Genomic DNA, 11,647 nt, shown 5'->3' on the forward strand with positions numbered 1-11,647 from the left:
GTCCTCTTGGTTCTTGTTGTGGTTCTGCTTCTTTCAGTGTCTTAAAATCTTTATTTTTGTTGTTGATCCCTTTTAAAAGCAGCTGAAAACTCATCTTTTAAACCTGCTTTTCGTTCAGGGTTAGGTGAACTCTAACCCGTCTCCTGAAGACGTATAAACGTGTGAAACTTCGGCAGAGTGATCTCACCGTCATGTGATGTTCAGGATGTGGAACCGTTCGGGTTCCTCCTGAACTATTTTTAACTTTCAGACTTCCTGAATCTCGCAGAAATGGTCAGTTTCACAGTTTAAAGGTTCCTGATTTCTCACGGTGAGTTTCTTACGTCAGCCGGCTGAACACTGACCCTAAAACCTTAACTTTTTTCACTCTTGCATTTTTCTTTAAATTTTTTGATTCTTTAATATTTTCAATTCTTGTATATACTTTTTATCCCCATATATTTTTAACTTTTTTCTTCATATTATGACCTACCGAGACTTTGTTCTCGGAAAAAAACAAACTTAAAATTAATTTTCATCATGTCTGTCAGGTGCAAAACATCTGGAGGTCTGTCATGATCTGAACATCTGCACAGAGCAGAAAGCAGCAACACAGAATCTTTACAACAACGGCTTTAATTTGGCGGCACAGAAACGTCACAGTTTATAAAAGTGGAAAATAAAGTCAGTCCTGTTTTAAAAGAACACTTCGCTCACACCGACACTCGACCAGGTTTTACGTCATCACAACGTCCAAACGCCACCTCCAACAACACGGGCGATCACTGAGTTTAACTTTATGCATTTAGCTTTTACCCAAAGAGACTAATGAGGATCCAACATTACAGCTAACATCAAAGCTAACAATGAGCAAACTGAGCTAACAATGAGCTAAAAATTAGCAGAACTAACAACGAGTAAACAATAGCCCCTTTCACACTGCGACCCGCTACCTTAGCGGGTCCAAATTGCACCTTCGACCCGCGTCGAGCAATGTGAACGCTTGGCGTGTTGGTGACCCGTGTCGCCTGAAGCCGAGTTCAGGGGGCGTGGCCTAGTGGCAGAGCGTCACACGAAACACATAAAATGCTGGGCGTGTACAATGACGTAGGCACAAGCCATGCGTCGGAGGTAGGGTTAAATACACCTTGAGGACTCGTTCTTGCAATTGTATATGCAGTTCATGGAGATGTTATTTTACGGGGTGTGGATGGTTACAACGTGGGATGCCGCCGAAGAACATATGCGGAGAATACAAGAGCACTATAGTCCCTGAAATGTGGCGGTAAATAACGTCCTCTGCTCGGCGGCTGAGGAGCTCGCGGACCTCCTTGTCTCCTCAGTTGGCCATATTAAAAAATGTCTCGAACTTGATGTAGGCTAAAACAGAGTAAAACTTGTCCTCACCTGTCGCTGTTGTTCTGAATCAGCTGTCCATTCTGTCTTTTAAACTCCTCACGTCACGCCACGCCCACGTCCAACCCGCGTCAATTGCGTTCACACAAAAACTCGGCAGAAAGACTAGGGTCCGACGCGGGTCGAAAGGCGAGTCGAGTTGACGCGGCAGCCCGGGTCGGCAGTGTGAACGCAACAGCGGACACGCTAAATTCGCGGATTAAACGCGGGTTATTCCTCAGTGTGAAAGGGGCTAATGAGCAAACTGAGTAAACAACGCGCTAACAACGAGTAAAAAATGAGCTAACGAGCTAACAATGAGTAGAGCTAACAACGAGCTAACAACGAGTAAACAACGAGCTAACAATGAGCTAACAATGAGCTAAAAATTAGCAGAACTAACAACGAGTAAACAATGAGCTAACAATGAGCTAAAAATTAGCAGAACTAACAACGAGTTAACAATGAGCTAACAATGAGCTAAAAATTAGCAGAACTAACAACGAGCTAACAACGAGGTAACAATGAGCTACACAGAGGAAAACCACCAGTCAGACTGTCAGAGGTGACGGTGTAGAAACAGAACATGGAGGGAAGTACAGGGTCAGTGCTGGTTTAAGTTTAAACCCAAATGCAGAATCTTTGTTCTGAGAAACTTTCTGTTGTTGTGGACCGGGAGCGGAATTAAAACCAGTTACACTTTAAATTAAAACTAATCTGAAGAAGCTTCTATACAGAGGAACAAAGAAATGAACTTTAACTTGAGAGCATTTGGTTATGAAAATGTCTGAAAGTTCTGAACGGACATGTTATCTCCTGCTGCTTCCAGAACCTGGTGGTCTCACCTCTGTGGTGCAGCCCGGTCCAGAGTTACCCTGTGTAAGTGTGTCTGGTATAAAGGCTTTCGTTGGTGGAATGTTTTAAAGCTGGTGTAAAATCTAAAAACTAAATGAATGCATCTCTCAGCACCCTGAATGACTGACGGACCACCTGGATCAGAACCAGACAGCCCTGAATAAAACATTGAAGTGGATCTCAGCTAAAACAGTCTCAGAACTACGTCCCGGGACAGGACGGCGTTCGGTCTGAGACGAGCTTCTGCTTCCTTCTGTCCGTTTACCGACCGCGGAGGACAGAGACTGAAGCTTCCTGTGGGCGTGGTCTGATCTGTGGTCGGTGAGGACGAAGTGTTTACATTCACACAGTCTGCTGGCTGAGAAGAGGTTCAGTATGCCGCCGGGCTTCCACTCCACAGGACCTAGACCCCGATGGTCCGGCTGAGGAACATCAGGTGGTCCTAACGATGCTCCTGCAGCAGCTTCAGGATGGAGGGGAACATCAGCTCCGGAGCATCCAGACCCCAGATAAAGTCCAGGTGCTCCCAGTGCTCGATGTGCTGATGGTAGACCAGGTTGGACACCTGTAGAGGGACAGGAAACGTCTGAGTTAACAACAACAAGGCAATGTGGCGCTCAGAAGTAAATGATCTAGGCCAGAGATGCTCACTGCGCGGCTCCTCAAGCTCTAACTGGCGGCTCGCACTCGCATAGTAGCTTATAACAATATGGTAACAATAACAATACATTTTTTCAAATAACACACAGTGAATACTGCACAGTATTAAGTATTTTTATTAAGTATTACTTAAGGCTTAATGGTGTTTCCTAAAGGGGGAACTGTTAAACCTGGCAACGCAGCCCGCTTAAACCACCTCACACTAGACCGCAGTGCACGCTAGCTCCTTTAGCCAACGCACGCTAGCTTCTTTAGCCAGCGTACGCTAGCTCCTTTAGCCAACGCACGCTAGCACCCTTTAGCCAGCGCACGCTAGCTCCTTTAGCCAGAGCACGCTAGCTCCTTTAGCCAGCGTACGTTAGCACCTTTAGCCAGTGCACGCTAGCTCCTTTAGCCAGCGCGACATGCAGGCGCAATGGATCGGTTTTTAGTTAAAAAAGGGCAAAAACCAGCACAGAAACCATGCTCATCCTGAATGTCTAACTATGATTACAACAACAAACTACAAATACAACCTGAAGAAAGTCGAGCACATGCAGGCCAGCTTCTGCTCATCCCAGTATTAAGGTAAATGTGGTCTGAATTGGAAATGTATTGGCTGTGTTATTTCTTTTTTTGTGGGATGTTTTATATGTAGAAATGCATATTTGCAAAAAGGGGACTTTAGTATGTTGTGGTAAAAGGGGCTCTTCCCTTGATTTTGCTCGGCCAATGTGGCTCTGGTGAAAAAAAGTAGTAAGTATCTCGGCTGATCTAGGCTGACTTAAAGGATCCTAGGTAGGACGAGATGAGACGAGCAGCTGGTTATCTAAATAAAGACCAGGCTCACCTGTCCCCAGGTTCCTCTGGGGTACCGACACCTTCATGATGAGTCTAAAAGCGACAGTTCCTTTGACTGACCTGAGTGAGGAGGACTGCCACATCTTTGGGGTCCGCCAGAGTATCCTGTCCCCCTGAAAACAGAGCGGTGGGAACCTTCATGTCCGAGACGTGGTACTCAGGGGGGGTGGACTGAAGAGGGGACACAGACACCCGGAGAGGAAGATGTTAAATCATGTGATTATGTTCAAAGACTGAAGTGAGACCCCTGAGTTACCTGGACTGTCAGACCCCGGGGTTACCGGGACTCTGTCAGACCCCGGGGTTACCGGGACTCTGTCAGACCCCTGAGTTACCTGGACTCTGTCAGACCCCGGGGTTACCGGGACTCTGTCAGACCCCTGAGTTACCGGGACTCTGTCAGACCCCTGAGTTACCGGGACTCTGTCAGACCCCTGAGTTACCGGGACTCTGTCAGACCCCTGAGTTACCGGGACTCTGTCAGACCCCGGGGTTACCGGGACTCTGTCAGACCCCTGAGTTACCTGGACTCTGTCAGACCCCGGGGTTACCGGGACTCTGTCAGACCCCTGAGTTACCGGGACTCTGTCAGACCCCGGGGTTACCGGGACTCTGTCAGACCCCGGGGTTACCGGGACTCTGTCAGACCCCTGAGTTACCGGGACTCTGTCAGACCCCGGGGTTACCGGGACTCTGTCAGACCCCGGGGTTACCCGGACTCTGTCAGACCCCTGAGTTACCGGGACTCTGTCAGACCCCTGAGTTACCGGGACTCTGTCAGACCCCGGGGTTACCCGGACTCTGTCAGACCCCTGAGTTACCGGGACTCTGTCAGACCTCGGGGTTACCGGGACTCTGTCAGACCCCTGAGTTACCTGGACTCTGTCAGACCCCGGGGTTACCGGGACTCTGTCAGACCCCAGGGTTACTGGGACTCTGTCAGACCCCTGAGTTACCTGGACTCTGTCAGACCCCTGAGTTACCTGGACTCTGTCAGACCCCAGGGTTACCGGGACTCTGTCAGACCCCTGAGTTACCCGGACTCTGTCAGACCCCTGAGTTACCGGGACTCTGTCAGACCCCGGGGTTACCGGGACTCTGTCAGACCCCTGAGTTACCCGGACTCTGTCAGACCCCTGAGTTACCGGGACTCTGTCAGACCCCGGGGTTACCGGGACTCTGTCAGACCCCTGAGTTACCCGGACTCTGTCAGACCCCTGAGTTACCCGGACTCTGTCAGACCCCGGGGTTACCCGGACTCTGTGTGCGACTTTAGACACCTGGTTGTAGTGCTTCATGTTTCCTGCAGTTCCAAAGTCGTATGCCATCAGTTTCCCTCCGTGAACAGCCTGTAAACAACAACAACAACAACAACAACAACAACATAATAACTTCACAAACAGTTCCTCTGTAAGTCAAAGTATTCACTCGGTATACTTTGAGGGGGGTTACCTGGGCCCAGTGGACCATGTTCTGGACGGACGTCCCAGCAGGACAGTGAGTCGTGTAGACCGGAATCCGAGTCTGGAACAGATGGGGGAGTTTGGTTCAAACCATAGATATGTATAGAATGGCTAGATGTGTTCCGTCTGAGTTTGGAACGTCCGCACAAGTCGGCCATCTTACCACAGGGTGAGATGTCCGGGAGACAGTCAAACCTGAGGTAACCATAGTTACGGTAAGTGATCTGCTCTGATGCTATTACTCTTATCTCGCAGAAATCTCCACCATTTTACACTATTTTACATACTAAAAGACCCTGTGTGCGATATTTTATTTATTCGGTCATCTGTGCAATAATTCACGTCACTACTGTGCAATATCTTTTCTATTTATGGTCAGACTATGTGCATACAATGTGTAATTAACACAAGTGTAGTGCAATATGGGCAATAACTCAACCATAGTGCTATAACTTATTTTATTTAACTCTCTATACTTTGTATATCTTGTATAGCCTATATTCTTTTTTACACTTTGTTTTAGATTATTCTATATTAATTCTATTTTAATGATATATTATATTAATTATTGTATATTATACTGTATTTTAGATTTATAGAGATCCTATGTGTGTGTTTGGAGCTACTGGGGACTTGAATTTCCCTGAGGGAGTCATCCCAAGGGATAAATAAAGTTGAGTCATGGGGCAAATAAACGTGAAATATTCACGTTTATATTTAAAAAAATAAATATGGACTTCGTCTATAGTGTGATGATTAGATTACTACTTTGATGTTTATAATAACCTAAACGTTTGAGAATTAAGCAAGTTATGTCTTGAATGTTTGAATGTTTCACCATCAACACAATGAGAGAGCTGCCTGTGGCAAGATGGCCGCCATCTGCGGACGTTCCACTCGAACGAGACATCTAGCCATTCTATACATATCTATGATTCTATACATATCTATGATTCTATACATATCTATGATTAAAACAAACACCTTCAGAATCACATCCTGTTCTTTCAGAATAACGAGTCCTAAACCAGAACCGCTTCCCTGAGGCCCAAAGACCCAGGAACCCGGGATCCCGGACCTTTACCGGCACTCTGTCAACGTTCTGCTCATAAAACAGAAAACCGACGGATCGGAGAAACAAACCATGTTGAGGTTTTTCTCGTCGAAGCCGCAGAGGATGAAGAAGATGTTTCCACACAGCTCGCTGAGCGGCTTCTTCGCACACACGTGTTCAGCCAACCACTTAATGTACCGATTCTGCGGCAGGAAGTCCCGCCTGCCAAACAGGTCCTGCAGGGAGCAACACATCATCAGCACCGCCGCCAAAAACAGGACCTCCAACACAGCAAAGTTCTTCTGTAACAGAATCTGGTTTATATAGGTTTTACCTCCTGATCTGAGCTCAGAACTTAAATCTAATACAAGTTAAAGGCAGAAATCCTGAGGCGGATCACAATGATGCTCAGATTGTGTGAACAATAATAATAATAATAATAATTGGCTTTTATTCTGTAAAATTCTGTTGCTCACAGGCTTTTATTTTGTTAAAGTCTGTTGCTCACAGGCTTTTATTCTGTAAAAGTCTGTTGCTCACAGGCTTTTATTCTGTAAAAGTCTGTCTCTCACAGGCTTTTATTTTGTAAAAGTCTGTTGCTCACAGCTTTTTATTTTGTAAAAGTCTGTTGCTCACAGGCTTTTATTTTGTAAAAGGCTGTTGGTCATGTGACTGACCCAGATGAGGTTGTCTGGCAGGACGGACAGTTTGGTCATCGGGCTGCTGGTGAACGCCACGGTCGCCACGGGAGCCAAACCGAAGAACATCCGGATCTTACTCGCCAGTTCTGGCAGCGTGGAGAACGCTATGAATGCTGGGAAAGAAGAAGTAGAGGAGCCTCATCAGAGCGGCGCCTCACAGGTACGGAGGCCTGCTCAGGCGAGGGCAGCGAGCGTTACCGATGGTGGTTCCTTGTGAGTGTCCCACGTAGAAGATCTGCTCCTGGCCCGTCACCTTCAGGACGTGGTCCACGGCCGCCGGGAGGTCGCTCAGCGCCATCTCATCATAGCTGCAGACACACAACCAGACACCTGAGACCTCCAAAGACCCGCGGAGACCTCCAAAGGCCCGCTAACCAACACCTGAGACCTCCAAAGACCCGCTGAGACCTCCAAAGGCCCGCTAACCAATACCTGAGACCTTCAAAGACCCGCTAACCAACACCTGAGACCTCCAAAGACCTGCTGAGACCTTCAAAGACCCGCTAACCAACACCTGAGACCTTCAAAGGCCCGCTAACCAACACCTGAGACCTCCAAAGGCCCGCTAACCAACAACTGAGACCTTCAAAGACCCGCTAACCAACACCTGAGACCTTCAAAGGCCCGCTAACCAACACCTGAGACCTCCAAAGGCCCGCTAACCAACACCTGAGACCTTCAAAGACCCGCTAACCAACACCTGAGACCTTCAAAGGCCCGCTAACCAACACCTGAGACCTCCAAAGACCCGCTAACCAACACCTGAGACCTCCAATGACCTGCTGAGACCTTCAAAGACCCGCTGATCAACACCTGAGACTTTCAAAGACCCGCTGACCAACACCTGAGACCTCCATAGACCCGCTAACCAACACCTGAGACCTCCAAAGACCCGCTAACCAACACCTGAGACCTTCAAAGACCCGCTAACCAACACCTGAGACCTCTAAAGACCCGCTAACCAACACCTGAGACCTTCAAAGACCCGCTAACCAACACCTGAGACCTTCAAAGACCCGCTAACCAACACCTGAGACCTCCAAAGACCTGCTGAGACCTTCAAAAGACACGCTGACCAACACCTGAGAACTCCAAAGACCCACTGAGACCTTCAAAAGACCCGCTAAGCAACACCTGAGACCTCCAAAGACCCGCTAAGCAACACCCGAGACCTCCAAAGACCCGCTGAGACCTTCAAAAGACCGGCTAACCAACACCTGAGACCTCCAAAGACCCGCTGAGACCTTCAAAAGACCCGCTGACCAACACCTGAGACCTCCAAAGACCCGCTGAGACCTTCAGAGGCCCACCTGAGACCTTCAAAGACCCGCTAACCAACACCCGAGACCTCCAAAGACCCGCTGAACAACACCTGAGACCTCCAAAGACCCGCAAACCAACACCTGAGACCTTAGAAGACCCGCTAACCAACACCTGAGACCTTCAGAGACCCGCTAGCCAACACCTGAGACCTCCAAAGACCTGCTGACCAACACCCGAGACCTCCAAAGACCCGCTAACCAACACCTGAGACCTCCAAAGACCCGCTGACCAACACCTGAGACCTTCAGAGACCCGCTGACCAACACCTGAGACCTTCAGAGACCCGCTAACCAACACCTGAGACCTTCAAAGACCCGCTGACCAACACCTGAGACCTTCAGAGACCCGCTGACCAACACCTGAGACCTTCAGAGACCCGCTAACCAACACCTGAGACCTTCAAAGACCCGCTAACCAACACCTGAGACCTTCAAAGACCCGCTGACACCGGACCATCGGCGAGGCGGTTCCTACCTGAACCTCCAGAACTCCTCCTGCTCCGGGTTCAGGCTCTGGTGCTTCTGGGACCAGGTGTTTCCTCGGCTGTTTCCGATCCACACGTCGTAGCCGGCGTCCGCCAGCACGAAGCCGAGGCTGGACTCCGGCGGGTTGGTGACCCAGTTACTGCCCGCGGCCAGTAGACCGTGCTGCAGGAACACCGCCGGCCTCGGACCTGCGGGACGACAGAGACCGTTGGAGCTTACCAGGACCAGGACCAGAACCAGGACCAGAACCAGGACCAGAACCAGGACCAGAACCAGGACCAGAACCAGGACAGGACCATGTCCAGGACTAGAACCAGAACCAGAACCAGGACTAGAGGTCCGGTCCTGCTGAGGAAACCCGACAGAAAGTTGCAGAGCGTCTGACCTGAGGTGTGTTTGCGTCCCCGTGGGATCCTGTTGACGGTCAGGATGTACCCGTCCTCCGTCAGAACCTGGTGCTCCTCCGCAGGGTAACCCCACCTCTGGATGATCTCCGTCTGAACAACACAAACACGTCACACAAACAGGACAACACCTGTCCACAGGGGCGGGGCTTAGCAACATCTGTCCACGGGGGGGACTTAGCAACACCTGTCCACAGGGGCGGGGCTTACCAACACCTGTCCACAGGGGAGGGGCTTAGCAACATCTGTCCACAGGGGCACGGCGGAGCAACACCTGTCCACAGGGGCGGGGCTTAGCAACATCTGTCCACGGGGGGGGGGGGACTTAGCAACACCTGTCCACAGGGGGCAGGGCTTAGCAACACCTGTCCACAGGGGCGGGGCTTAGCAACATCTGTCCACAGGGGCGGGGCTTAGCAACATCTGTCCACAGGGGGGGGCTTAGCAACATCTATCCACGGGGGGGGGGGGGGACGACTTAGCAACACCTGTCCACAGGGGAGGGGCTTAGCAACACCTGTCCACAGGGGCGGGGCTTAGCAACACCTGTCCACAGGGGCGGGGCTTAGCAACATCTGTCCACGGGGGGGGGGCTCAGCAACACCTGTCCACATGAGGCGGGGCTTAGCAACACCTGTCCACGGGGGGGGGCTTAGCAACACCTGTCCACATGGAGCGGGGCTTAACAACACCTGTACGCTGCCACAAGGGGGCGGGGCTTAGCAACCACAGGTGTGGAGAAAACAGGTGTCACAGATGCGTGGCGGCTGATATAAGCTTAAGCTTTCAAATGAACAGTCGGAAAGTGACCACAGTTAATAATTTAATTTCATAGTTTCCAGTTTCACAGAAAGAGTAACCATTCACAGCTGTTTTAGACTTCATTGATTTAAAAAAACACAGATGCAGAGAAGTGTGGACTGCTCCTTTAATCAGACTCACGATGTTCATGTCCACTTCAGGGTCCAGCCTCCACTGTGGTTTATCAGAGCGCCGCTGGCCACCGAGGGTCCTCCTGCTGTGGGCGAGAGTGGCGAGGAGCAGCACGCACAGCGGCACGCACAGCATGGTCTGACACGTGCACACACACACACACACACACACACACACACAGTCAGCTGCTTCATGGTCTGATAACAAAATTAGTTTTTCTGGCTATTTCTGAATAAAAAACTTTCTTTGACTCCATGTGAGCACATGATGATGAAGAAGATGAAGAGCATTGTGAGGCAAAAGCCATGAAGCGTTCACGTCGACCATAAAAATCTGATTAAATACTTTTAGTCAAATGAAGGTTTCAGCCTGTTTTTAAACGTTTGTTTTAGCTTTTCAGGCTGGTTTTACAGGCTGGTTTTACCCCCTGCTGCTCAACATTTTTACACTTAGTTCACAGTCATGGTTTCGGCTCGTTTCGGCTCGGACCAGTTTCTTTATTAACTTTCCTTCAGAAGTTAAAACTTTAGTTTTCAGCCCCTGTTTCACCTGCTGGCTGTCACGGGTCTAAAAACGAGCCTTTTCCCGGCTCGCGTCCTTTGTTACGTCACGATAAATAATAATAAAGCTAAAAATGAACAAACAGGTAAGAAGCGGCGGTTACTCACCTGTATTCCTGCGGGTCTGAGCTGGTTGACTGAACTGAGGGTCATCTGACCAGCCCGGGATGTGACGTCACAAAGTCACGTGATAGATCAGGAGGGCCCCTGATCGAAGTTCCTCTGATCGATCAAAGCCAACAGATAGCGAACCTGTCCAAGAGTTGAACACAACCGGAAACACTTCACAGTAAGAGCTATCTGTTAGCTTTTGAGGTAACCAATTCAACAAATATGTTTTGACCCATCTTCGAGCAAGAAAAATTGTAAAATTCGTGCTCTTTTTTCCAATGTAATATCAGATATGTTTCTCCGGATATTTTTTACTTGAATAGTTGTGTAAATGATTTCTGCTGGGATAAAGTTTGGTCTCTTCCTCTTCTTTGTGCTTAATAAGGTTAAAGAAGTGTTACTCAAAATTATTCATAGATGTTACCCGGTTAAATCATTCTTTATCAAATTCAATTTTGTTGATCTTGATCTGAAGTGTGCATTTTGTGACACTCATACTGAGACCATTATTCATCTGTTTTGGAAATGTGAATATACCCGTAAAGCTGTGGCAAGATATTTGTAGATTTATTTTAGATAATTTATGCTGTGATTTTAAGCTCCTTCTGCAAAAATGTAATTTTTGGTTTTATAAAGAGTGATGATGCTCCCACTGAAAAATAATATTTTTTAGTTAATCTCATTTTAATTCTTGCTAAGTATTACATCCACAAATGTAAATTTGCCAAAGTGAAACCCAATTTTTGTGCTTTCATGATAGAACTCCAGATGTATTTCAAATCAATTTCCTCCTCTAATAACAAGAAAGCTATCAAACCTATAAATCTAGTCTCCCACTTTGAAATCTTTAACTTAGTGTAATCCTCACTGTTCATGTCCCCTGG

General features: G+C 48.5%; 1 protein-coding gene across 1 annotated transcript; it reads right to left on the reverse strand.

The window, feature by feature from the left end:
• Positions 1–599: 599 nt before the first annotated feature.
• lipf (lipase, gastric) lies at positions 600–10,898 on the reverse strand. The gene is made up of 11 exons (XM_075458382.1): positions 10,761–10,898; positions 10,102–10,230; positions 9,141–9,252; positions 8,745–8,943; positions 7,146–7,255; positions 6,924–7,060; positions 6,336–6,482; positions 5,182–5,253; positions 5,010–5,078; positions 3,790–3,900; positions 600–2,794 (listed from the first exon to the last, which is right to left on the reverse strand). Exons 1-11 carry the CDS (start codon positions 10,803–10,805, stop codon positions 2,672–2,674), a joined length of 1,254 nt encoding a protein of 417 aa, XP_075314497.1. The 5' UTR covers positions 10,806–10,898; the 3' UTR covers positions 600–2,671.
• Positions 10,899–11,647: the final 749 nt, after the last annotated feature.

This window comes from Odontesthes bonariensis, chromosome 23, assembly GCF_027942865.1.
Source record: "Odontesthes bonariensis isolate fOdoBon6 chromosome 23, fOdoBon6.hap1, whole genome shotgun sequence".
In the NCBI taxonomy this organism is placed as follows: domain Eukaryota; kingdom Metazoa; phylum Chordata; class Actinopteri; order Atheriniformes; family Atherinopsidae; genus Odontesthes; species Odontesthes bonariensis.

Bases quoted from the DNA above. Each gene is read 5' to 3' on its own strand.
- lipf (XM_075458382.1), bottom strand. From the start codon at position 10,805: ATGACCCTCAGTTCAGTCAACCAGCTCAGACCCGCAGGAATACAG. The intron at 7,061-7,145 runs GTAACGCTCGCT...CTTCTTTCCCAG, and splicing joins CTCACAAGGAACCACCATCG to CATTCATAGCGTTCTCCACG. The intron at 2,795-3,789 runs GTCAGTCAAAGG...GTCCCTCTACAG, and splicing joins TGGCAGTCCTCCTCACTCAG to GTGTCCAACCTGGTCTACCA.